The sequence below is a fragment of the Coptis chinensis genome, chromosome 7, assembly GCF_015680905.1.
Source record: "Coptis chinensis isolate HL-2020 chromosome 7, ASM1568090v1, whole genome shotgun sequence".
Lineage (NCBI taxonomy): Eukaryota > Viridiplantae > Streptophyta > Magnoliopsida > Ranunculales > Ranunculaceae > Coptis > Coptis chinensis.
Window position 1 is genome coordinate 94,674,721 of NC_141462.1, and position 26,085 is coordinate 94,700,805.

Sequence of the window (26,085 nt, forward strand, 5' to 3'; positions counted from 1 at the left end):
AAAGAAAACACTTTGCCTGAAAAGTGGCCAAGAATGAAGAAAATGTTGACCGACCTAGGTATGAAAGCCGAAGCGCATCGATCGATGCATCGCGAGAATAATTGCATCTTGTATTATGGGACAAAAAAAGATTTGACGATATGTCCTCATTGCGACTCGCCCAGATATAAAGTGGAGGGTAAAACAGGGAAGGAGTCAAAAGTGCCTAAAAAAGTGTTGAGACATTTTCCTTTAGGTCCACGACTCCAACGATTATATACGATACCATCATTAGCACGGGAAATGACATGGCATGCTCGAGCAACACCTTCATGGGATTATATGCGACATCCTGTTGATTCAGTCCAATGGGCAAAATGTAAAGAGAGATGGCTAGAATTCACTAATGAGGGTCGTAATGTTTGGTTCGCAGTTGCAACTGATGGCTTCAATCCTCGTGGTATTCAATCAACTGGCTACAGTTGTTGGCCTATCATACTAGTGCCATACAATCTCCCACCTTCATTATGTATGAAATCCGACTTTCAAATGATGTCTTTGTTGATACCTGGACCAAAGGCGCCGACTACAAACATTGATGTTTTCCTTGAACCACTATTTGATGAGTTGAAACAACTATGGATGGAAGGAATCCCTGCGTATGACATGCACAAGAGGGAACACTTTACTCTGAGAGCTATGTTGATGTGGGGGATACACGATTTTCTGGCTTTTGGAAACTTATCTGGTTGTGTGACACATGGTTATAAAGCATGTCCTGCTTGTGGTGACAACACCCCCTCAGAGCGTCTACCTTGTAGTAAGAAGATTGTGTACACAAACTACCGCTTGTTTCTTGATCCGGATCACCCATTTAGGTATAATAAACACTTTAAATATTGGCTAACTTTTTTGAATTCAAGTTATGTATAGTAAGCAATTCTAACACTCTCTATCTCCAGATATAGTAAGCACTTCAATGGGGAGCAAGAACATAACCTTCCTCCAACACGTCTTAAAGGAACTGATATTGACAAAATGCTGACCTGTGTTAAATATGTACCTGGTAAGATCCAAAAAGGTTCCAAACGGTCAAGAGTTGATGGGAGTATAAATGATGATGATGATGACGACGACAACAACGCTGGTGTTGAAGTTACAGGGGCTTTTTATAGGAGGTCCATTTTCTTTGAACTGGAATATTGGCCAAGTCATGAAGTTCGACATTGTGTTGATGTGATGCATGATGAGAAAAATGTTTCTGAACATATATTGAACTTGATCCTAGATGTGAAAAAATCAAAGGATACAGTTGCTTCTAGAGAGGATTTGAAGATGAAGGGCATCCGTAGTAGTTTGTGGATGCAAGAGGACTTAAATACCGGTAGATAGAAAAAACCAAAAGCCTCCTACGTCTTAGATGCTGATGAGAAAAAACATTTCTTCCAAATTTTGAAAGACTTGAAGCTTCCTTCGGGTTTTTCGTCTAACCTGAGCAACATTGTCGGTTCCAACCCACCTTCTTTGCTCACGATGAAGTCTCATGACCATCATGTTATAATGCAATATGTGCTGCCTGTGTTGCTTCAACATGCTTTTCCGAAAAACCGCGACTTGCGAAGAGCCTTACACCAGATAAGCTTATTCTTCAGACTCTTGTGCTCAAAGGTTTTAAGTCGTAAGGATGTGGAAGGTGCCAAATTAATGATTGTAGAAGCGTTGTGTGTCTTGGAGAAACATCTTCCACCATCTTTTTTCGATATTAGTATCCATTTGATGGTTCATCTAGCCGATGAAGCGTTGGTTTGTGGAGTTGTGTGGCCTAGGTGGATGTATCCTTTCGAGCAGTAAGTCAACTATGTGTCTTATATATTAGTTCAATTTCTTTTATAAAAATCATCTTTAACAGCACTAACACGTATACTTTCTGAATTTCTTAATACTAATAGAGCGATGAAAGAGTGTAAAAACATACCCAGGAATAAACGATATGTTGAAGGGTCAATTGTGGAGTCCTACATAGTTTCTGAATCTGTCCGATATGCCATGGAGTACATGCCGCGTGGAGGAAATAAAAAATTGACTCGTAAACGCTACCTTGATGAAAATGGCTATTTCATTGATGAAGGGCCTTTGCTTGACTTCAAAGTTGTGATGTTAGAAACGGCACAGTGGATACAAATACGAAGATGGCTTATTTTTCGATTACAAGTTGAAAGACTCGATGAATTTTACAGGTGGGTTGTTCATTATGGCTTTGGAATTTAATATTTTTGGTAATTTATGAAGAATCACGTATGGACTTCCATGAATGAATTGCAGTGAGTATCGGAACTTGCAACCCACTACCGTGGTAGGGGAAAAGGAATAGCAAAGTCGAAAGTGGAGATTCGCATTTAATTCATTGTCCGGGTTATACGATAAGGTATTCTCTTTAGTTCGTGATTTATAGTAGCTAAGCTTAGGTGAGCCTTTTAGTTTTGTTGATTTTTGTTAATTATCTTTTTCTTTGTTGTATAGTTGTTGAAGGCTAAAAGCACGCAAGTTTACTTTGTGGCGCTTAGTTAAAGGGCCAATGCACAAGGCTAAATCATATAAGAAATATCGCATTAATGGATTTGTCTTCGCTACTAAGTCTCATGATGATATTGTTGTCACTCAAGATAGTGGTGTTTGCATGAAGGCTATTACCTCATTTACGGCAAGTAGGAAAGATAAAAATCCGGTTGACTCAGAAACCATGTGGTATGGGGTTATCAAGCAAATTTTGGAGTTGGACTACACAACATTCCATGAAGTGGTCTTTTATTGTGATTGGGTGAGGGTTGAGGACAAAACTAATGGTTGTAAACTCTGTCCCGATTCTAATTTGGTGATGGTCAACTTTAATAGGCTCAAGAGTGTCCATTATCAACTCGACGAGCCAGTCATTCTTGCCTCTAAGGCTAGTCAAGTGTTCTATTCGAAAGATTTGAAAAATCCTGATTGGTGGGTGGTCATACATCCTCCTCCTCGATTGAGTAGTATTGTAGATGAACTAGAAGCGCCAACGGAAGTCCAGTCTATTTTTGAAGACCAACCTAACTTGATACCCCTGATGCAGAAAGTTCGCAAATGATAATAGTTGAAATATACACTTTATTTATTTATTTTTGGGTAATGCATACTTCATGACCTTTATTTTTCTTTTTTTTTTTTGAGTATATATATGTGTTGTGCCAATATATCTTATCAAGTCTATTAATTAGGTATTTCATTTATGATTTTTCTTAATTATATGTGCCAAGTTTGTGCTATATTTGTTTTGATGAACTAACTTCACTTTCTTCAATTATTAGGTTATTTGTTAAATAATGGCTTCAAGTTCACAACACCGTGGTGTGTCCCAATCTTCTCCTTCCGGTTCACAACACCGCACTTTGTCCCAATCTTCTCATTCCGGTTCTCAGCACCGCACTATGTCTCAATCGTCTCCTTCTGGTTCTCAGCAACCTAGTGTGTCCCAACCATCTCATTCAACGGGAGACAATACTTCCCAATCTAAGAAAACTAAGTTGCCAGTCATAGTGCAAGCCGATGGTAGGGTAACAGGAGTTTATGGTGGCAAATGGAGCAGTAGAGTCGGGCATTGGATACGAGCTATTGTTCCAATTTCTTATGCAAGTTGGGATACAGTAGATGATACATTCAAAGATGAAGTTTGGGGAAAATTAATGGTAACTATTTATCTGCCCTTTTTTTCATTTATAACCATATTTTAACCCAATGGAGCAGGCCATGGACCATCTCAGTTAGTTATTCCTCTTAGTTAAGGCTTCCCCACCTATTGATAGTCAAGACCATATACCATGCAAAGAAGATTTTAATATATATATATATATATATATATATATATATATATATATATATATATATATATATATATATATATGTGTGATTTGTAGGAGGAGTTCCAACTCAATGTAAACCCAACAATGGCGCGCCAAAATATACAGAAATGGTTTTCTCCTAAGTTGCGATCTTGGAAATATGGTTTGCGACATAAAATTTTGAAGAATTGTGAATCTGAGCAAGATGCTATTTTATCATGTCCAACGGGGTTTGATCCAAGTCATTGGGAAGCATTTGCAATCCGTGAGAGCACACAAGAAGTCAAGGATCTTTGCGCTAAGAATGCTCAAAATAGAAGTATGAATTTCGTTGACCATACTTGTGGGAGGAAACCTTATAGCAGAATATTAGAGGAACTTGTATGTATTATTATAACTAATTCATATTTTGCTTTCATTTGATATGTTACTACTTACTAAATCTTGTTGTATACTTGTTTGTGTAGGACGAAGCAAATCCAGGGAAGAAACATAGACGTACGGATGGTTGGAAATATGGTCATGAACATCGAGATGGGACTGTTTTGAATAATGCCCGAGAGTTATATGTGAGTTTGTAAAAAACTGTCTTATTTATGTACCTTTATTAAGTCTTGCCGTCCATATTCACGTATAGGCCCAAAACACTTTGTAGATCTTATTTTGTCATATCACTTACAAAAATTTTAGGAACAAGTTACAAGTGTTGAAGAAGAGATGGCAGAAGAGTCAAGTGAACGTGGGGGTGATGCTGATTACGACATCACACGTGATCCGCTTGCTCGAGTTTTTGGGAAGGATAAAGGGAGACGTACTCGTGGATATAGCTCTTGCATGTTCAACAAACAAGTGCAAAAGTTTGCTATAGCAGAGGTGCTACTTGAACAGGAGAGCTCAAGTAACTCGAAGCTCGAGAATGAATTATCTGAGGTGAAGTCTACAGTGGGGAACCTCTTGGCTGGCCAAACAAGAATGGAGACTCGATGGCAGTGAGTTATGGCGCGCCTGTGCTATTTCTTATTTTTCCATAGTTGTAACTTTTTTTTATTGTAGCTAATTGTTGTTGTTCAATGTGTATAGGGTATTCTTGAAAATATGAGACATAATGGATCGACAAATGGCCAACCATGCATGCATACAACTGAAGTTGATTCTACTTCCGTCCGTCGTGATCTTTCAAGAAGTCCCAAATTTGAACCCTCCTTCTAGATTGTCTTCTAACCCTAATGTGAAGATATTGGGGAGGAAAGGTGAACACGTGGCTAATGGCTATGTTAAGTCCGACAAAGAAAAAATGTCATTTTAGAGATATTGTAGGAGATGAAAAGGTTGTGTATGTTACCAATGTCTTGGTTGGCGATGCTCCCGTGTATGATGGTCCCTAAGATGATATCGCAGATCTCACGAGATATAGCTACCGGAGGTTTCTTGATTTGGGCTGGAGGTAGGTTGCAATATGAAGATTAAATTGCATGCTTGCTATTATAAACTCTTTATCTTCCTTTTTGTTTTGTTATGTTTTAGTTTGGAACTCAAGTGGTATGAAACCTCATGTTAAGTGTATGGAAACTTAGATAGTTTATCCTGGGTTATTTTGTGGCTTGTATATATGGACCTTTTGTTCATGGATATTTTAAGTAATGAATGAACACTTTTTGTTTATATATACATGTGTTTGCTCCTTACCATTGATCGTTCATATGTATTTGCATGTGGTTGCTTTTGCAGGTTTAGAGTTGAGTATACTAACCCTTTTTTAACTCCGCCAATGCAACTAATCAAGAATTTGCATTGCCGGTCTCAAGCCCGGATAAAGGAGGAAAGAGAAAGGTGACTACTTCATAAAGACTTGTATATCAAAGGTATGGCACCTTATAGTGAATTAAACTAATTTATATGCTTGCAGTACATGTAACATTTATAAAACTCATTGTCTATTTTCACTTTTCAGGTTGTTTCAACAGTCCTACTCCGTGTGGGATGAGGGCATTGCATGGGCACTAGATAGTCCTCCAAAAGGTAAATAGATTCCGGCAGCTTTATACATGTCGCAGCCTTGTATATCAAAGTTCATTCGGAAAGTAACAATCTAGATGATACATACTATTTTGTATATAGTCTCATTGGCAGAGAGCATTGTCCTAAAAACATAAAATTATTTTGTATATAGTACGCTATGTCACCTGAATGTTTTGAATGGAAGGTCTGCTATTGTTTTCTTGTTGGCGTACCGAGTGGAGGTTGCAAATTGGTTGACTTGCTCATGAGAGTCCTCTTGTAATGTTGGGGTGGGTTAAAGGGACATGGAATTTCATCTAGTAGATGACCTTCCGATATTAGCTAAAGTTGTTGCAAGGTTGGTTCTACGCTTGCTTCCTTTTGCATTAGACATTAAGATTTTAGTTTGTCTCAATTAGTGAACCAATGTTGAAAGAACTGATTTAGATTTTAAATCTTGCGATTTCTTCTTTGATACTGCGACTCACGTTTCTTTGGTTTGTTGCAACCGTAAAGGGGTGTGTACGCACCTTGATTGTATTTAATTTACAATTTACTTGACTGCGGATCTCGCTCCTCTCCTTTGATTCAAGGCAATGGACTCTAAGTCCTCGCTTTTGGTTCGTTCTTCCTCTCTGGGGCATAAACCGACACTACTAATGCTACTAGTGGTGCTTCTACATTGATTGGTGCTGCTTTACTGGTTGTTGTTGTTGGTGGGGGCCGGACCTGTCACAAATAGGGAATACGACCTAGGGACCGCCCTAGCAGCCTCAGCAGAGGTAACGAGCTACCCGTCTATTCCCACCCAACCCCGACGAGCTAGATGAGCGAATCCTCAGTAACTTTCATGTCTAATGGACCAGACATAGAACCCAAAGAACCAGTTTGCATCGTATATAATAGCCTTGGGTATTTCCCGAATCGATGGAGGATACTACCTCGCCAACAGCCGCTTTCCTTAATGGCTACCCGCTTTTGAGTGAACTCTTGGACTGGCAGGCAAGAAAGCTGAAAGATAACCTTCGAAAAGTATGATCTCTCTCTGGTATCCCACCTCTATATGTCCCTAGTTGTTCGCAGGTGAATGAGAAACTGGTAATCCAAGTCGGAAGTCCTCAACAGGCAACATCACTAAATATAGATTCTACGGCCACGTTGTGAGCGAATCAAGTCATTTTAGAACGACTCTGGTACTCAAGATCGAATAAAATGCGATTTTAGTAATGCCAATAGAATTCGCTTTGTTCAATCGGCAAGTCAATTCCTTATTGCCTGCTTTTGTCTCTCGCTTGAAAGCTTGCGTGTTCAAGTGAACGGTCGTGGATTGAAAAGTCAACAAAGTGGAATGCATCATCCGAATCGAGGCGTAAGGGGGGAAAGAAAGAGGTAATTGCTTGTCGCTTTTCAACTCCCTCCTATAAGCCTTGGATTGGCTTTATCAAGATAGGTTTGAAGTAGATTAGTTTAGTTAAGCTAATCCACTTCTTGAATCACATAAAGAGGTTCCTATCGGTCAAAGAAATGAGAATTCGTTGTTTGGTTGGGGGGGGACTTGGCCGCTCGGGATTGATCCTAGAAGGCCAACTTATAAGCACATAAACGCGTCTTTTCTCCCCTGTCATGGTGTTAGCTCGTAGAACTATTTCTTTCGGTTCCTGTATTTATGTAGTGAAGGGAGTCTCGGGTATGAAAAGGATAGAATCCAGCCAGGGAAGTAAAGCTGGAAGATTGCCCTCACCACTTCAGTTCTCATAGAAGGAGAAGCTGTGAACTAAGAAGAAGAAGGAAAGGTTCTATGTAATAAGAAGTTAGATTGATAGGAAGGTACTCGCGGGAAATGAACTCTAGTCAAGATGAAGTTGGTAGGTCCGGAGGGCGGGAACCAAAAGAAGAAGGGGGATTGATAGCCTGCTGAAACTGGAGCAAGGAAGGACCTATAGCTTTGCTGGCTCGACCATCATACGTGAGATTTAGATTGGTCACTAGCTCTCGTGTTCGATCGGGTATAATTCTTTCGTGTACTTGTGAGAATCAATCCTAGCACGAACCTCTATACTACTACCCTAGAACCAATCTTCTCTCTCTCTCGTTTCTCGCAGCTTACACGGCTATCCCCGGTCGATCGGGGAATATTCCTAGCCAACGCCTATCAGTATATCCATAATTTGTTCGATCAAGAAAATCTTCTTCCTATACATTTCCATTTGGTTATGTTATACGTTGTTCTTCGTGCATTACGCATGCGAAAATTTAACGCGTTGATGGGCAAGAGTTGGTGGTAGGTGGACTATTTATTGGTTTTACTTTCTATGTTACATTGTGATGTATTATTTTATGCTATACACATGGGCTAGGGAATTATCCTTCAAATAATAATGCAATATCCATTAAGTACTTAGTTGCTGTTGACCGCAAAGATTTTAGCATGCAAATGATCTTGTTTTATATAATCGCAGGTTGTAAAGACGCCTATGCATCTCCAAGTTGTGTCAATTTTCATCTAGACTTCGAAAAAAGTCAAGCCTTGTACAGTAAAAGGATCCATCTTCAATTTGATTTCTTTATTTCCTCCCTCTCATTCAGTCTCCAAGAATCGTAGTCTGGCTTGACTCATTTATTTGAATAAGTAGGGGGACTTTTATTTCAACCGTATTGTTGGTCTTTCATGGTTTTGTTCTAATTCAACTGTCTTGCCAGTTCCTTTACCAGATAACAAGCAGAGTAGTAATGCTCCTACTAAGAAACTGGGATTCGGTCTAGTGGGTTCAGGTAAACGAACGGCTGTACCTTCTATATTCCATGAAGAAGATGAAGATGATGGGGATAAAGACAAGAAAATGAGGCCCTTGGTTCCTATTGATTACTCAACGGAGGAACTGCAAGATGTCCAAACTGGTTTCAGGACACCACCACCTAATTTGGCTGCGGCAGTGGAGTTTGCCAAGTGCATTTCAAATGTTAAACGAAAAGAAGAACGAAATGAAGCTGAAATGATGAGGCCAGACATCGTTCGAGGGATGACTACAAGGAGAAGATAATTGACCGTGACAGGGAGCGTGAACGTGTTAAGACACAAGATAACAAAAAACTTTTGGATGCAAAGTAGTTGATTGACATGATTCCTAAGACAAAGGAGGAGCTGTTCTCATATGAGATAAACCGGGCAAGGTAACGATAAAGGTATGAGGAACATTCATATGATGTTATTTACTTATTTTCATATGTTGTTTTTCATTAAATACATTTTCTGCTGCAAATTGTTAAACACACACACACACACACACACACACACACACACACAAGTTTGGGCTTGTCTTTCCCTCTTTTTAACGCTCTTGATGATGGACTTTACCCACTTTGCATACAAACGCGTTATTATTCTAGCATTCGGTAACTCTTTTTAGTTAGCTTAGCTAGTATGCATTGTAGCTAAACCCGAATTGAGTCCAGTTCCTGTGCCTGGAATGAACAAAAACCTTTTTCTTTACCAAGTTAAAATCATTGCTCTGGTTTTCTTTGAATCCCAGGAGGGGATTCTTTCTAAGTCAGATGACGAACGGAAGGGAAGGCGCAAGGTTCACCAAAGTGCATTTTGCACTATGTGGCCCCAATCATTGAGTTAATATTTGATATGTCCTTGAGTCCAATGAGGCTAAAGAGTTAGAAGTCTTAGACTCCAAGAGCAGCAATGCATATCTAGTATAATAGGTTACCGCTTCTACTTATCCATTGTTTTATCTGCTCTTTCCTTTGTATCTGACTGGCTAGGTTGTTCCTAGTAGCTAGATATCTAGGTATCAAGTAAGTTCTATAGTCTTAAACTCATGAGACGCATCTGAGGTTGGATAGGCTTCCTCGCCTAGGTGGCTGGATGGGAAGAATCCTCGTCCAAAGCGAAAGGAAAGGCAGGCGAAAGCCCGAGCGAGCATAACTTCTTGTAAGTGTAATTCACAAAGGTGCTTCCAAACATCCCAAAAAGTATCTCATTATTCCTTTGTGGTAATGGTTGAAAAAACTTTTATTGCCGTCTTTTTTAGTCATTACTCTTTTTGTTAGGCAAATGGGACTCGAGCCTGACGTCTGATATATGATATGCTGCACATTTGAATATATTGTCGTCTGATCATTGAGTTATTTTTTGAGCATGTTGAATTACTTGACATCTGAAAAAGAAAATTTTTCGTTTAATTGATAATTCTTTGAAACAATCAGTACTATTAGCTTAAATTACGGTTTAATAGTAACAATTTGTTGTGAAGATTAAGGTTTGAATTTGGAAAGTGATGCTGATGAGCAATTTGGTTTATATTCCTTTCACTCAAGCTATATGCATTAGCATTGAAGGACCTTGAGATGAAGGTGAGTTTATTTTACTCATTATCTTATGATTTTCTTTTAGTAATGCTTATAGCTTTGAATGGTATTTATAGTCATTACAATTGATTGTCAAGAACCCGGGTTTGTTATATATGAACTTAAAAGTGTTAAAGATCGAATATATAGGCAGAACCTTTGCGCTGGAATGACTACTTATGTGTCTTTGCCATTTGCACAAGATATAAGATTAGATGAACTCTTACTTCACTAAAACACAGTCAAGCGTGTGTTACTTTATTAAAACACAGTCGAGCGTGTGTTATTTCACTAAAAACACAGTTGCTCGTGTGTTATTATGATTAAACCTGAAAATTTATGCCTCATACCCATATTAAAAGCAATGTATCTTGGCTGATTATACGCAACATCTATGTTAATGTCTAGATGGTGCGCATGTGTACAAATTCTCATAATATGGGTTTCTTAAAGTTTGTCCTACTAATGTTATATATCCTAGTTCATTATCACTTCTTGGCACCTTAAATGTATGTTTACTTCATAGGTGACAATAAATCTAAGGATGGGGAACTACAGAGTTAATGTGTAAGGCCATGAAGATGTGGAGATAAGGGGTGGACTATTTTCATATATTTTAAGTTCAGGTTTGAAAAATCTTTGTTTCTTTTTCTCGTGTAACTTGTGGTTTATTGTGCTTACCAATACTTCAATGCATTCACCAGTGTAAATAATTTGTGAAACGTTATGACATTGCCTTGACAATCGGTTTTGTTTAAAGTCTTCAAACCTAGAAGTTTTATGTTTAGTATGTTTTGACTATCTTTAGTGTAAAAATATGTTGGAACTAAACTATGTCTTGTTATAATTTAAATAGACCAGTCTATCTAAACTCTGTTAAATGAAACATGTACAGTATGTGGCATTGGTTTGTCTCGCTTTGAAGAATGGAGGCGGTCCATATTGCAACAACTTGGGCACTTTCTAATAAGATTTTTTTTTATGTAGCTAGTTGTAAATACAATGTAATACATAGTACTTTAAACTTTGAAATTTATTCTGCAAGTGACTTCATAATTTTGAAAGGGATGGAAAGAATACTATATATTCTTGATTGATGGTGTATTTTGTATTCTATAGAGTGGACGATGTTTTAAATGAGTTCTTTTACAGGGTGCAAGACTGTAAGGTGGATTACAGCAACCAATTATTATTTTTTCCTAAAATATATTTTGTGATGCCAAAACGACGTCACAAAATTTGTGACGCCTACATTTGCTGACGCCATTTTGACGTCACAAATATTTGTCACGCCATTTTGACGTCACTAATTTGTGACGTCGTTTTGGCGTCACAAATATTTGTGATGTCAAAATGGCGTCAAAAAATTTAGTGACGCCATTTTGGCGTCACTAATTTGTGACGTTAAAATGGCGTGACAAATATTTGTGACGTCAAAATAGCATCAGAAAATGTACTGACGCCATTTTGTGGTCACAAATTAGTGACGCCAAAATAGCGTGACAAATATTTGTGACGTTAAAATGGCGTCAGAAAAATAGTGACGCCAAATTAGCGTGACAAATTAGTGACACTATTTTGGCGTCACTAATATTTGTCACGCCATTTTGGCGTCACAAAAATAATTGACGCCAAATTGTGACACCATATTTGTGTCGCCAAAATGGCCAGTGTCACTAAAATTATTTGTGACGCCATTTTGGCGTCACAAAAAAGCTGTTTTGGTGTAGTGGAATGTAGTCCCTAAACAATTCATTCAATATATGTTGAAGTATGTAGTGTCGGTCTCACACATTCTATAAGTGTGAGGACGTACCTTATTTAGGTTGTTGCTATTTTGGTTATTCCATCTCTAGTATAAATATATGTATTGTAGGTTAGAGTAAATATACTCTAAACCCTACCTTCGACTTGTGCCTCCATCCTTTCTTCTTCTTCTTCTTCTACATACGCAATCACCTTAACCTAACCAGTTAACCACCATATGTATCTCCTAGCATAATTTAACATGGTATCAGAGCCGATTCTGTTTAGAGAATGCTAGGAGAGAGATCCTCAGTTTCAAGGTTCCAGTTTTAGTATTAGTTGCTGTCTTAGTATTGTTTCGCTTTCGCAAGCTCTCGATATTGATAAAGAGGAGTATGTCAAGTTTTGATAAGGCGAAGGCATGGTATCGTCATCTCGCTGTATTTCTCACTCTCTACGTGCAGGCGTGGGTCGCGCTCAGTAAAGCGTCTTCGAAGCGCGCCACGCGCTGGTAGTACTTTGTCTCGCAGTTTCGTATTCTTTCCATCAAGTGAGTTTTCCTTCTCTTTACAATGACTGATGTTGTTCCAAAATCCGATGAATTTGGTAATACGTCTGTTTTCTCTGTTAGTATGGCCTCTGTCAAATTGGAGAGTGTTGCCAATTACCTTCAATGGACAGAGACAGTTACTATTTATCTTACTGGAAAAGGTAAGGAAAATCATCTAACTACTATCCTAGATGATCAAGGAAAGACAACATGGATGAAAGATGACGCCTTGGTTAAGAACTTCCTGTGGAATACTATGGAGAAAGATGTTTGTAATACTGTGCGTTTTTTTAAAATCTCGAAGGAGATTTGGGAGTATCTACAAGAATCATACTCTCAATCTTAGAATATTTCTCGTATCTTTCAGTTGTATAAGAACATCTTTGATCTCACTCAAGGAGATATGTCTATCTCTGAGTATTACAATTCTCTTCGTAGCAAGTGGGAAGAACTGAATATATATCACCCACTTACTACAGACATAAATCAGTTGAAGAAACAAAGAGAGGAATTTCGATTACAATTCTCTTCGTAGCAAGTGGGAAGAACTGAATATATATCACCCACTTACTACAGACATAAATCAGTTGAAGAAACAAAGAGAGGAATTTCGAGTCTCCAAATTCCTATCTGGGCTACGTCCCGAGTTTGCTAATGTGAAAGCCCAAGTTCAAGCTGAATCTAAGCTCCCTACTCTGTCTAAGGCTTACTCTCATTTGTCTCATATTACTGCACCTCCTCCAAGGCACAATGACAGTGCGGCTTTATTGATCCCTCCAAGCAGCAATAACAACCACTCCTCTGGTCGAGGTAATGGAGGTAGAGGGGGTAGAGGGGGTCGTGGCCATGGGGGTGGTCGTAACCAAGGGAGTGGTCATGGTCGTGGTCGTGGTCGTGGTCGTGGTCGTGGTCGTGGTCGTGGTCGTGGTATGGGTGGGTTTGATCCTTGTGAGCATTGTGGGCACACAAATCATAGTTCTAATTTTTGTTGGGATATAACAGGACGCCCACCTTTGCATAAAGCCAAGAATGTCATAGTAGTTGATCAGAAAGTGATTGATTTTCAACGAGTTCAAGAAGACTTTGCAGCCCTGATGAAGCGGCTACAAGCTATTCCCAGTTCATCGAGTTTGTCCGACCAACCCACTGCGACCCTAGCCGATTCAGGTAAAACATGTCTTCATACAAGTGGTAACAACTCTTGGGTTATTGACTCAGGAGCTTCTGATCATATGACAGGTAATCCCCAGTTGTTTTCTAATCTTGAGTATACTCACACACCATCATATGTCACATTAGCAAATGAGGCTAAGGCTAGTATTCTTCGTCGTGGTACTATTCAATTAACTCGTAATATATCACTTGCCTCTGTCTTGCTTATTCAAAATTTCCCCTTTAATCTATTGTCTGTTCATTGTCTCACCCACTCTCTTCACTGTAATGTCATGTTTTCTTCCACTCATGTTGTGTTTCAGGATCTACATACAAAGACACTAGTTGGTGGGGGGTATGAACAAGGGGAATCTATTACTTTCAAGATGATTATGGGCACTCTCACCAGAAACAGGCTCTCACAGTCTCAGTCTCTCCTGTTCAGTGGCATAGACGTCTTGGTCATCTTCCTATGGCTAGTTTGCAAAGTTTAGTTCCCAGTATTTCTTCTAGTATTTAGTCTTTAAGTTGTGAGGTTTGTGAGTTAGCTAAATATCGTCATGCTACTTACAAAAATAGGTTAAATAAGTGTTTTAGTGCTCCCTTTCAGTTAGTCCATTCAGATATCTGGGGTCCTTGTAGAACCACTGGCCTTTTTGGAGCCAAGTATTTTATTACATTTATAGATGATTTCTCTCGTGTTTGTTAGGTATATATTATGGAAAATCGTTCTCAAGTATTCTCTGTTTTTCAAAAATTCTATGCTGAGATTACTAATCGGTATTCTGCACGCATGCATGTTTTTCAAACTGATAATGTCAAAGACTATACCTCTACATTATTCCAAAGTTTTTTAGATGACCATGGCATTACACATCAAACCTCCTATGTGGATACACCTCAACAAAATGGGGTTACTGAGAGAAAGAACAGATCCATTCTTGAAGTCGCTCGTTGCTTAATGTTTCAAACAAATCTCCCAAAGTTTTATTGGGCAGAGGCAGTCCTTACGGCCACATACTTGATTAATAGTATATATGCTCTCTTTAATGTTAAGAGGCAAAACACCACACTCTGTTCTTTTTCCTGGTCAACCTTTTTTCCATCTTCCCCCTCGTATTTTTGGTTGTGTCTGCTTTGTTCATAACCTTCAGCCGGGTCGTGATAAGTTAGACTCTCATGCTATTAAGTGTGTTTTCCTTGGGTATTCACGTACACAGAAAGGGTACAAATGTTATAGTCTTCATCTGGGCAAATCATTTGTCTGTGCTGATGTTACTTTTTTTTGAAGATATCTCGTTTTACTCTACAGAAGGGAAAATGTCCTATGACCCATTTGAGGATTGTGTTCTGCCATCTGGTGTTGTTGGATATGATATTGGTGTCAATGAGGGAGTTCACGAAGACGGAGCGCCACCTGTGCCCATAGATGGCCTTACTAAGCGCGACCTGCGTTCCCTTGATGCTCGAGTTCCAGGCGATGGAGCGCGACCTGCGCCCATAAATGGCATTACTGAGCGTGACCTACGCTCCCTTGATGCTTGAGTTCTAGGCGATGGAGCGACCTGCGCCCACTGATAGCCTTCCAGGAGCGCGGGCGCGCCCAGTCCAAATTCCTTCAGCTGTAATTCCAGAGTTTGAGGCCCATAGTTCAACTGCTCCACTGCCCTCCCCTCTTTCCACTGTGTCTGTGGATCCTATTGACATTTCATCTGACCTCGATGTTCCTATTGCCCTCCGAAAACTTGAACGTCCACCTGCCAGTATGCGTCTTCCTAGTAAGTATGTTTAGTATTCTATTTCTAAGTATGTTTCCACTGATCATTTACCACCACAGATCAAGTCTTTTGTTACGTCCTTATTGTCTGTCTCTGTCCCTTCTAACTACAGGGACACTCTATCTCATCCTAGCTGGAAGCAAGTAATGGACGACACAGATCTTCCTTCTGGGAAGAAAGTGGTTGCTTGTAAGTAGGTTTTCACTATTAAGCATAATCCGGATGGTACTATTTCTCGTTTAAAGGCTCGTCTGGTTGCAAAAAGCCTTACCCAGACGTATGGTATTGATTACTCCGAGACGTTTTCTCCAGTTGCAAAGCTCGCCTCTGTGCGTATTGTGATTTCTTTTGTTGTTCATCATCACTGGCCTCTGTTTCAGTTGGATGTGAAGAATGCCTTTTTACATGCCGATCTTCTGGAGGAAATCTATATGTTTCAACCTCCTGGTTTTGTTGCTTAAGGGGGGAAAGTCTGTCGATTAAAGAAGTCTCTTTATAGGCTCAAGCAGTCTCCTAGAGCTTGGTTTGCGAAGTTTAGTCAGGTTTTGATGGCTAATGGAATGACTAGGTGTGAATATGATCATTCCATGTTTTACCGAAGACCCAGCAAGGGATTATTATCTTAGTTGTGTATGTTGATGATATCATTGTCACAAGGTCTGACAAACAGGGTATTGATCGACTTAAAGTCAATCTCTCAAGACAGTTCCAGACCAAAGATCTAGGAGAACTGAAGTATTTCTTAGGCATTGAAGTTACAAGGTTCCCTGGTGAATTGAAATTCATCTCTCACAGAGAAAGTATGTATTAGACATGCTCAGTGAGACAGGTAATTTAGGAGCTCACCCAGTAGAGACTCCTATGGATTCGAACGACAAACTCCAGTCCGATGTTGGAGAGATGTATGCCGATATTGAGGGATATCGTAGATTGGTGGGAAAGTTGATCTATGCTACTATTACTCACCCTGATATCTCATTTGCAGTCAGTGTAGTATCTCAGTATATGCATGCACCACGGATTCCTCACGACCAGGCAGTTATTCGTATTGTGAGGTATTTGAAAGGTTCTCCTGGTCATTGATTGGTATATCGTTCTAATGGAAATTTTGATGTTGTTGGATATTCAGATGCTGATTATGCAGGATCAGTTTCAGATAGATGATCCACCACTGGGTATTGTACTTTCCTTTGTGGAAATTTGGTGACATGGAAGAATAAAAAGCAAACAATTGTGTCAAAGTTTAGTGCAGAGGTGAGTATAGAGCTATGGCTCAAGCGGATCAAGTGAAGTTAATGTGGATTAAGTAATCGCTACATGAGTTAGGTTTCGAGGTGCGACTACCGATCCCTTTTCATTGTGACAATCAGGCTGACCATTCATATCGCCTCTAATCCAAAGATTTCATGAGAGAACTAAGCACATAGAGGTAGATTGTCATTATGTCAGACATAAGGTTGAAACAAAGGAGATAAGTACTCCTTATGTGGCTTCTCGAGATCAGTTAGCTGATATCTTCACCAAACCAGTGATTCATCCAGTTCTGAATTATATTGGTAACAAGCTGGGCATGAGCGATATCTATGCTCCAACTTGAAGGGGGGTGTTGAAGTATGTAGTGTCGGTCTCACACATTCTATAAGTGTGAGACCGTACCTTATTTAGCTTGCTGCTATTTTAGTTATTCCATCTCTAGTATAAATATATGTATTGTAGGTTAGAGTAAATATACTCTAAACCCTACCTTCTACTTGTGCCTTGTGCCTCCATCCTTTCTTCTTCTTCTTCTTCTACACACTCAATAACCTTAACCTAACCAGTTAACCACCATATGTATCTCCTAGCATAATTTAACAATATCAATATCAAATTATTCAAGTTTTTTACATACCTTTTTATTTTCTATTCGCTTCCGCTTCGTCAATTAAAGATGAAAAACACCAAATTTTCCAGAATTTAGTGTTTGGTGTTCAAGAGTTCTCACCATTAAAGATGCTCTTATATATGCTCTTATATATCAATCAAAATTCCGAAAGTCAGGTGTCTCCTCTTATTAATAAAATGAGAGACAAAGTCCCCATTTTCATTCTATAAAGCATTACCATATGATAGTTGTTTAATATGACTTGCAAACTCTTGGATACTATTCTGGTGTTTTTAGTTGCTGTGCATGAGTTCAAGGGAAATATTCCTTAACAACTTGAGGTCGTATGCTCACTGGACCATTAAGACCAAATAGAAAATAAGTGGCTTCTTCATATAAGAGAGAAAAGGTAGGAATTTGTATAGGCTTCATTCTCAAACATAAGTCAAATGGTGCGAACCAGCAGGTGCCGAACGAACGATATATTGTATGTATCATCCTGATATACTTCCCCTATACCATTTTAACCCATTTCTCAACAGATTTCTACATGGACCGAAGGACTAAAGTTTAAGATGCGTTATCCTGAACTCAAAGGTTATTAGTGAACATCCTTCCCTAACTCTAAAAATCACAGATTAAGGTAGTTATTTTATTGGAATATAATCTTAAACTCGATTCTTTATCCCCAAAAAAAATCTGAAACTCGATTTTGCTTGATTAGTACTAAATTACAAATAAATATGTCGTGCAACACACATTGTGTACGCCGTACAGCATGGACGCACATGCAGTGTACTAGTTTATAACTTTTTATATATGAAGCGCAGAAGATTTTATAACAACACAACTGGATTACCAACTTGAATTATAACTGCACGCAAGTGTTTACTTCAAAATAACCACCTAGAGTAGTTTTATCTTTCTGCACATGTAGTGATTGTTGTACACCTATTGTACGAATTCCCATTAACAAGTTTTTAACACAAATCTAGTGTTTAAGAACAAAGTCAATGTTACAACTCACACCACATAGAGCATAGATGAAGAAGGAAGTGAGATCTCTTATATTACCCTTCGTATGAAAAAGAATGAATAAAATGAGACCTCGGGATTCATCTTCTCACATGCGATGTTAAGCTCGATGTAAACTTAAAATTAAATGAAGCTCTCGTTAAGGGGACTACCAAACTTTACATAGAAAATTCTTCTTTGAAATATTTAGCCAATCTAATGAACTCAAATAAAAGTTATAGAATATATTGACATTAGCTATCTCTATATTATCGTATTAAGTTTGTTGTTGCTAGTTTAGAAAGTTATTAAGCCCCTCTTGTTGCATAAGACCAAAGTTCAGATTTTGGGACTTGGGAGGGAACAGAATGACGATTAGAATTGTTTTGAGAAATACTTTTTCAATAAGAAATTGATTTAGAGTTGAGTAGAGACAAACTAATATGCCACTTTTGCAAGCAACCAAGACATGAGACCAATTCTATCACATCTCTTGAGGATTGAGAGACTAGTAAGATAGAGATGTATATATGAAATGCAAAGAACTATAATAAAACCAAATGAAGAGACTATTGATAGTGAGGGGATATAGCTTCATATGAATTTTTCTTCTTCCTAAGATTTTTTTTTTTTTTTTTTTTTTTTTTTTTTTTGTTCTTTTTTTTCTCCCACTAAGGTTGTAGTCCACACGCTAAGGAATCCCAACATGTATTTGATAAATGTAATGTTACTAGCTGGCAAGATCATTGACTACCCAACTATATATACATGTATTTCTCTCCCTCTCCGTTTACGTACATAAATACGTTCTAGAAAAAAATACATATATAACATCACAAAGTAGCAAAGTAGTTTTTGAATTAACATTTCTAGGGATACCACACTAATAGAATACTCGAAGCTACACCTGAAAAAACATACTGTATTCTGCAATCTCTCAGGGTTTGCGTGTATTCAATTTATGTATTTTTGCATGATATGATTAAAGATAACAGAGATAATTGTGCAAATAAAATGTAACACATACAATCCATTGTTATTCAATAAGAAGTAAATTTAGAGTACTTAATAAATTTTTCTTTTTTCTTTTTTTCATTTAATAGATTTTTATTTTTTTTAAAATATTTAGGCATACCCACACCGGTTACATTGAAAGAAAGACTCTAGCCCCAAAGCTTACATTGCTCGGAGGAAGCCTAGCCCGAAAGTTTACTTGCCTATTTAATAGAAATTAACTCGCTTACCTAGCAAAAAAAAAATTATTTAGGGAACTTAAAAATCAATATCCACCATAACAAATGAATACTGAATAGAGCAAAGTAGGTAAAGAAGGCGTGGAATGTGGAGAGTTGCATTTTTATTATAGTATGGGGAAGGAATGTCATAAGATAATAAGCTAAGAAAGATGGAAACATCAGTTCCCGTCATTGAAAACAATTGAACAGAACATATCAACAGGTAGGGTCTGCCTCAACCCCATCACCGTTTCAAAAAAAAAAAAAAAACAGAACATAGTTTTACTATTTAACAGAAACTCATAGTTTTACTATTTAACAGAGTGAACTCTTAAAATTAAATTAAAAAAATATGAAACTATGGCCATTACACACTCTGAAACCAAGAATTGAGAGAAGAAATATCAACATCATTCAACAAGGGGTATTGGAGTAAATGCATAACGTAAATCAGGGGTAAATTGTTGCAGTCATCTCATGAAATTCTTAAAAGTTTCTAACCTGTATGGGAAGAATCACAACCACCACACCTTTTGTCTCCTCTTCCTTTATTCTTCTTGATCAGATCCTTACAAGGGGCACACCGGCAAAGACAAACATGTAAGAAAACCCTAGGAATCAATCTACTATAGTCAACTATAATCCCCCACACGTGCAATCACTCCACCTATCCATTCCAGTCAACTCCCACGCGTGTACTCGACTCGCCGGCAGTACTCCATGGATGCTGGTGACTGCAGCACTCAAGCGTTCTTCCACAACTGTCTTAGTCCACTAGTGTTTATAGGGTTCGAGAAAAATATTATATGTTGACAGCAACATGTATGAATAGAATTGATCTACGCATGACGAGAACAAAGCAAAATATAGGGAAAAAATAAGGATAATGACTACAAAGTCACCAGATTTAGGTAGATAGAGATGTATGAACTTTGTCATCAATTGATATAAGAATTAGAAATGTATATAGTGAGTAAATCAAATCGTACAATAGTTGCTTAATTGCTCAATTTATTCCATATGATTGATATAAAGTAGAGAAACTAAAGATGAAAAATGAGGTTGTTAATACCAACAAAATTTACCCAAAGAAAGAGATATTTTCATTGGAAATACAGCTGTAATCAGTTGTGCTCGAAGGTTGCGTGTACATAGATGATGAAGATGAAGCTGGAGGAGGAGGAGGAGGCGGAGGTGGTGTAGGTGCAGGGACCGACACCGGTCCAGGAGAAAGCAAAGCCAAATGAGATGAAGTTATGAGATTATTACTAGTTTCTCTAAACTTGTATTTTAGTAACTCAGTTCTTACAACATTCAGCTCAGCTTGCAAAGCTTGGACTTGTTGTTGCAAGGCTGAGATTGCACCCATGCACCCGTAAACCGGATCCCTAAGCCTCACGTTCGCTTCGTAAACAAGACTATTTGCTGCATCAGCTCTTTGGCCCTCCGGTACCTCCTGAATATTGGTACACATATCAATGAATTAAAAAAAATTAAGATGGATGTGGATTAACAAAATAGAAGGCTATTATGAAAATTTGAATTTACCATGAGCATCTTGGAGACGTTGCTTGCACCGAAGATTTTGTGAACAGATGCAAACTTTTGAGGGTCATGAGGAGAGAAATATGGAGAGAAAGGGCATTCTTGTGCACACCTTCTTCTTAAAAGCTTACATGCAGCACAAGGTGTAACGGTGTTTAAGGTCCCTGGTGGGCCTAATAAGTGTCTCCTTCCCATATGATCAGAAGCATCTGCTTCTCTCTTGAGCTTCTTGGCTATCTCATCAAATCTCTCCCTGCAATTCAACCACACCAAACAAAGTTGAAATTTACAAACAAAAGTCAAACTAGAGATATTTATGTGGCATTTAAGGTCACACAGGTTGTTTTTTCTTTTTTGGACAGAACAAAATTTTATTTGATGTTTTTAGTACCTTTCTCTGGACATTCAAGCATACTCCTTGTCTATGGAGATTTGATTTGCAGAGGGAGAGAAAGATAGGTAGAATGGAGGGAAGTTGGAAAGAAAGAGGGATATGATCGAAAGGGGAAAGAGGGCTTAAAAGGCAAGGTATTTGGGGAAAGTGGGCCAAATGTTTAAAGAAGTAACAAAAATACAAGGAATAAGAAGAGGTTGAAAAGTATGGTGACTTTGTTGGTGCTACTATATACTCAAGATTTATTTATTGAATGAGATGAACTTGTAAGAGAAGATGGCTATAAATTGATTCAGAGATTGACCAGACTAGCTAGCTGGTTACATGCAGTTGAAGACTTTTTAAATTCGGTGCCAATAACATGATCCATGAATGAAGAGCTCATTCTATATATATAGAGATATATAGAGAAGGCATTGTATGTATAAACTGTTGTATAAAAAATATTATATATAGATCTTCCCTATATATATATATATTCTCCTGGCATAATTTCTATTCAAACTCCTTTAAGGGACGACTGCATGTCTGCATTGATACGCGTTTGCCTCTATTTCAATGCAGAACAACGGTATCCAGTTAGCGAGCTGCTAACAAATACTTCTCAATCAAGTTCCGTATGTGTACTAAAGTTCACATGGAGGCCCGGCCCTGAGCAGGTGACATGTGGGCGAGGTGCAAAGCCCTAAAAATATATGTTTAGGTGAAAATGCCTATTTTGGCAAATTAAAATCCCAAACCAACCAAAAATCCAAAAAATCAGAAATTTCACAATAAACAACCGAAATGTCCTCTCATATTCTCTTTCCTCATTAATTATTTTTCTAAAAAAAATAAAATAAGATATATAATAAATGAGGAGATCTTCTCAACGGCCAGATATCTCTCTCTCTAATTAATAACGTTTTCTTTTGAAAAATGTCGCCCCTCAATTGCTCAAATACAAAAATAAGAGTAAAAAAAAAAAAAAAACTCCTCATTTACCTTCTGATCATCTAGTATCCTCTCGTTCTCAAAATTTCTTTATTTACAATTGTAGATTTGTATTAGTTTTCACTTTGATCAATCTCAATTATTTATTCACCTAACTTTTGATTTTTCTTCAAGTAAGCATAGCTTATAGAATTTTGTTGACTGTTCCCGTTACTGTCACGTTTGCAGAAATAAGTTTTTCAAAATTAAAATGATTGAAATCATATCTTAGATCGACTATATCACAAAAAAGACTAAAAAGCTTCATTGATGATTTTGCAACTAAAAATGCGATAAGAGCAATATTTTGATGATCCATTTTGTATTGATGGAAGACTGGAAGAGAGCCACATTTTGTTGTTTGCACAGGGCCATTGAAAACTCGGAACGGCTCTGACATGGACACTTGGTTCTCTGTTAAATGGCAATACGGGTACCACTTCTCTCAGTTCTAAATAATGTCATTTTGTGAATAGAATTTGATCTATAAATTTCTTAGCTGTTTTTTCAAGACTCGGTCTACTTCTTACACTTGTTGCACCATTGAAAATTTTGCAACAGTGACTAAGTAGGGAAGTTATAAATTATGTTTAATCCGCACAAAACATGTAAAAGTAAGAGTAGAGTATAATCTTCAAATAATTTTATAATTTAACACAAACAAAACAAAAACAACCACAAAACAGAACCAATAGTCCAAGTATACAACCACGTCTTGTTATAGGCAAATATTAACCTGATGGTGATGAGTATTGGAGCTCGACTCACCTATAGCAACTTCTACAAGGGTTTAGCTCCTTTTTCATCTTTCTCATTCTCATCCTCAGGATTTTTTTATTTATTTTTTGTTCCGAGAATAACCTTAGGAATTTGTGTCAAAATGTGTTTAAAACTAGTATACTGTTATGCAGTGGGGGCGTGAGCAGAGTGGAAAAGGGAGAGAGAAAGATTGAGAGGGCGTAAAGAGGGAGAAGGAGAGAGAAGGACCAAGAAAAGAGCTAAAGAATGAGACAGAAACCAATTAAAATGATTTTTTGTCTACATTCTCTCTCCCCCATAACGTTTGCTAATAAAATATAAAATAAATATTAAAAAGCCCTTATACAGTACTTGTCATCGTGAACTGAAAATTTGAAATTGTACGACCTGCCCCACAATTACAAATTTACAAATGAATTCGATCACAAAATAAGAGGCCCATATAATCTGGCTTGGAGTTTGGACTTTGGACTAGCTAGTACCGAGGATGAGCGTGTCTGGGTTTTTTTTTTCAATATACATCCAAACAAGCATTAAATTTTTGCCAAGTAAATAAATTAGATATACCGGACACTCTGTTCCCTATCGACCTTAGTCTAGAATCTAGATAAGTAAATATTGCACATTTCGTCCATATTTCACCAAATATCCAAAGATAACATCGAACTTCTTGCAAAATTATTGAACTATACATGCAGTATGCAACTATGCATCCAAAGGCCGGGAGAACATAACACAGAAGTTCATAAAAATAATAATTTTTCTTACAAAAAGTAAATTTATTTATAGCATTTCCTACAAAAAACATCAAATTATTCTCAATTACCATTAAGAGTTGTTTTCTCTTTGGCAAAGATGAAAAGCGTGCTTGAATTAAATGGGAAAACGCTCATGCATGGAAATTCCAATTTCATGATATATGAGTAAGTATGTGAATGGTTCTCCATCGTTGTAGAGGTGTGGATTTGTATCTAAGACCTGATGTTGAGGTTGATAGAGAATGGCTGCACTCATTCTTGGGATAAGAGTTACCTACGTATCAAGTTTCTTAGGTGAACTTGAATCAACACTTACGTAGTTCATCTCTCTCTACTTATAGATGTTTGAGCTAATTTTTCTTATTTTGTTACATGCCGTTATCAAGTATAGATCCATATTTTGTGTTATCTTAATAATCCGTCATTACTTCTGCTGTTACAAAGTAAATGTCTCCTTCATTAGTGCGTTGACTGAGCTTAAAGATCGCATAGATAATTTGTTTCCATATATGGTTGTATCTAATATTTGGGACGACCTGAATTTGGATCATTGTTACGTCCTGGTGGCGTAGTACAACCTAGGGATATACGAGCTCAGAAAATACGATCTGGACACGTGTGCTGTCGTGAATGGTTTGAGAATGGAGGGCACTTATTACAACTGTCAAGAACGATTTTTGTGGAAGATAGTAAATAAGGACAATCAAGAAACTTTTATGGAAGAATTCTTCGTGGAAGGCACTTGAGAATGGAAAAAAGTTCCCATGCGTGCTCATATTTCATGAAATTTTAATCTGGAAGTTTGCATTTCCTTGGAAGTTTTTTACACGTAAACTAAAACACATGGATAATGAAAACAAACACATCTTGAATCCTGATATTCCCACCAAAACATGAGGCTGATGGATTGATCCAGCTTATCCTTAGAAAGGTATAGATGGACAAAATGCCCTTTTCAAAAGGAGTGGGGATCAAAAATCCCTTGCCAATTGGCATACTCTTCGTTGCTTTGGCTCAATAAGGTACTAGAATACTCCAGCCACGAACCTCCCAATTCATGAAAAACTATGACTTCAACATTGACTTATATCTCAACACATTTCAACGTTATTGTTCTATGTTTTTGGTCCTTTATAATCACTGTCCTTTTCTTCATTAAATAGCACAATTGGCCCATGCTTACCTGAGCTGTTTGGTAGGTAAACAAAATCATTATTCTTTTATTTTCTCTCTTTTTATTTATCTGTCAGCAAAATTGTTGAATAGACTAATTTTATCAAATTAAGTTGTTGAAATTTCATGAGAAACTATGTGCTCTTTCCCATGGTTATTAAGCATTTTGGATGCTAAACGAAATGTGCATATTTGTTCGGAATAATAAATGTAATGCTGTAATTAATTTACTTGAATTGCAAGAAAAATGACACTATCAGTTCTTGTTTGACCCGTATTTGAAGGCACAAAAACCGGAACATGGTTCTCTCATCTCCAAGACTCCAACTCACCCTCGTTTCCACAACCTCATTAATCAACTTTGCGATTTAGTATTTTGTAGTCCTTAAACTCAATCAAACCATGACATAGATTATTAGATAAATTCACCTTTCACTATTAACAAGTGTTTAGTCTCTCATATCTTAAGCCAACAAACATTCGCTTTTTCGAGTCTGAAAAGAGTCGATGAATCGAGGTCCAAAATTTATTTCTAAGATTATATCATTCTTTTCCTTGATTCATTCTTTTCCTTGATTCCTTCTTTCAAGTTGGCGGGAGACTGGAGTTATAGGGTCAATTGATTCTGTATCTTTATCAGTGGAGTTAAGATTGTGCTCGAACAGGGAACGGGCCATGTCTCTAACGGGCGATGCAACTCAGAGAGTAAGACTAAATAAAAACAAAACAGAACAGAACAAAAGCACTTGCTAAGCAAAATTGGTTATTAGTCATGCAGCATTTCCGGTATATAGTGTGTACGGTAAAACCAAATTAACAGTGAGTTTTTCGGATACATACAGTTAACCATCTTATTATTCCATGCAGTAGTAAGAGAGTTGCCCACAACAACAAATTTCCTGCACAAACAAAACTAAGAACCCAAGTAATCGTAAGCAGTGGT

The 26,085-nt window shown here is 37.7% G+C and overlaps 2 protein-coding genes and 1 long non-coding RNA gene across 3 annotated transcripts; 2 read left to right on the plus strand and 1 right to left on the minus strand.

Moving 5' to 3' along the window:
* The first annotated feature begins 3,317 nt into the window (after positions 1–3,317).
* On the plus strand, positions 3,318–8,887 carry LOC147490167 (uncharacterized). Its single transcript, XM_086574822.1, has 7 exons — positions 3,318–3,695; positions 3,924–4,229; positions 4,316–4,417; positions 4,539–4,837; positions 5,577–5,678; positions 5,800–5,867; positions 8,559–8,887. The coding sequence occupies exons 1-7, from the start codon at positions 3,333–3,335 to the stop codon at positions 8,885–8,887; spliced, it is 1,569 nt and encodes a 522-aa protein (XP_086430948.1). The 5' UTR covers positions 3,318–3,332.
* A 402-nt stretch (positions 8,888–9,289) lies between these two features.
* LOC147490168 (uncharacterized) lies at positions 9,290–10,870 on the plus strand. Its single transcript, XR_015202870.1, has 3 exons — positions 9,290–9,786; positions 10,109–10,208; positions 10,729–10,870. It is a non-coding gene; the product is annotated as an uncharacterized LOC147490168 (long non-coding RNA).
* A 9,593-nt stretch (positions 10,871–20,463) lies between these two features.
* On the minus strand, positions 20,464–21,843 carry LOC147490169 (LOB domain-containing protein 15-like). Its single transcript, XM_086573006.1, has 3 exons — positions 21,478–21,843; positions 21,090–21,339; positions 20,464–20,997 (listed from the first exon to the last, which is right to left on the minus strand). Exons 1-3 carry the CDS (start codon positions 21,489–21,491, stop codon positions 20,623–20,625), a joined length of 639 nt encoding a protein of 212 aa, XP_086429132.1. The 5' UTR covers positions 21,492–21,843; the 3' UTR covers positions 20,464–20,622.
* Positions 21,844–26,085: the final 4,242 nt, after the last annotated feature.

What these genes read in the sequence shown, in the direction of transcription:
- LOC147490169 (XM_086573006.1), bottom strand. An exon ending in ACGTCTCCAAGATGCTCATG is followed by an intron (nt 20,998 to 21,089) that starts GTAAATTCAAAT and finishes ACCAATATTCAG; the next exon opens with GAGGTACCGGAGGGCCAAAG.
- LOC147490167 (XM_086574822.1), top strand. Translation starts at nt 3,333, where the DNA reads ATGGCTTCAAGTTCACAACACCGTGGTGTGTCCCAATCTTCTCCTTCC. An exon ending in ATAATGCCCGAGAGTTATAT is followed by an intron (nt 4,418 to 4,538) that starts GTGAGTTTGTAA and finishes CAAAAATTTTAG; the next exon opens with GAACAAGTTACAAGTGTTGA. An exon ending in ACTAGATAGTCCTCCAAAAG is followed by an intron (nt 5,868 to 8,558) that starts GTAAATAGATTC and finishes TTCCTTTACCAG; the next exon opens with ATAACAAGCAGAGTAGTAAT.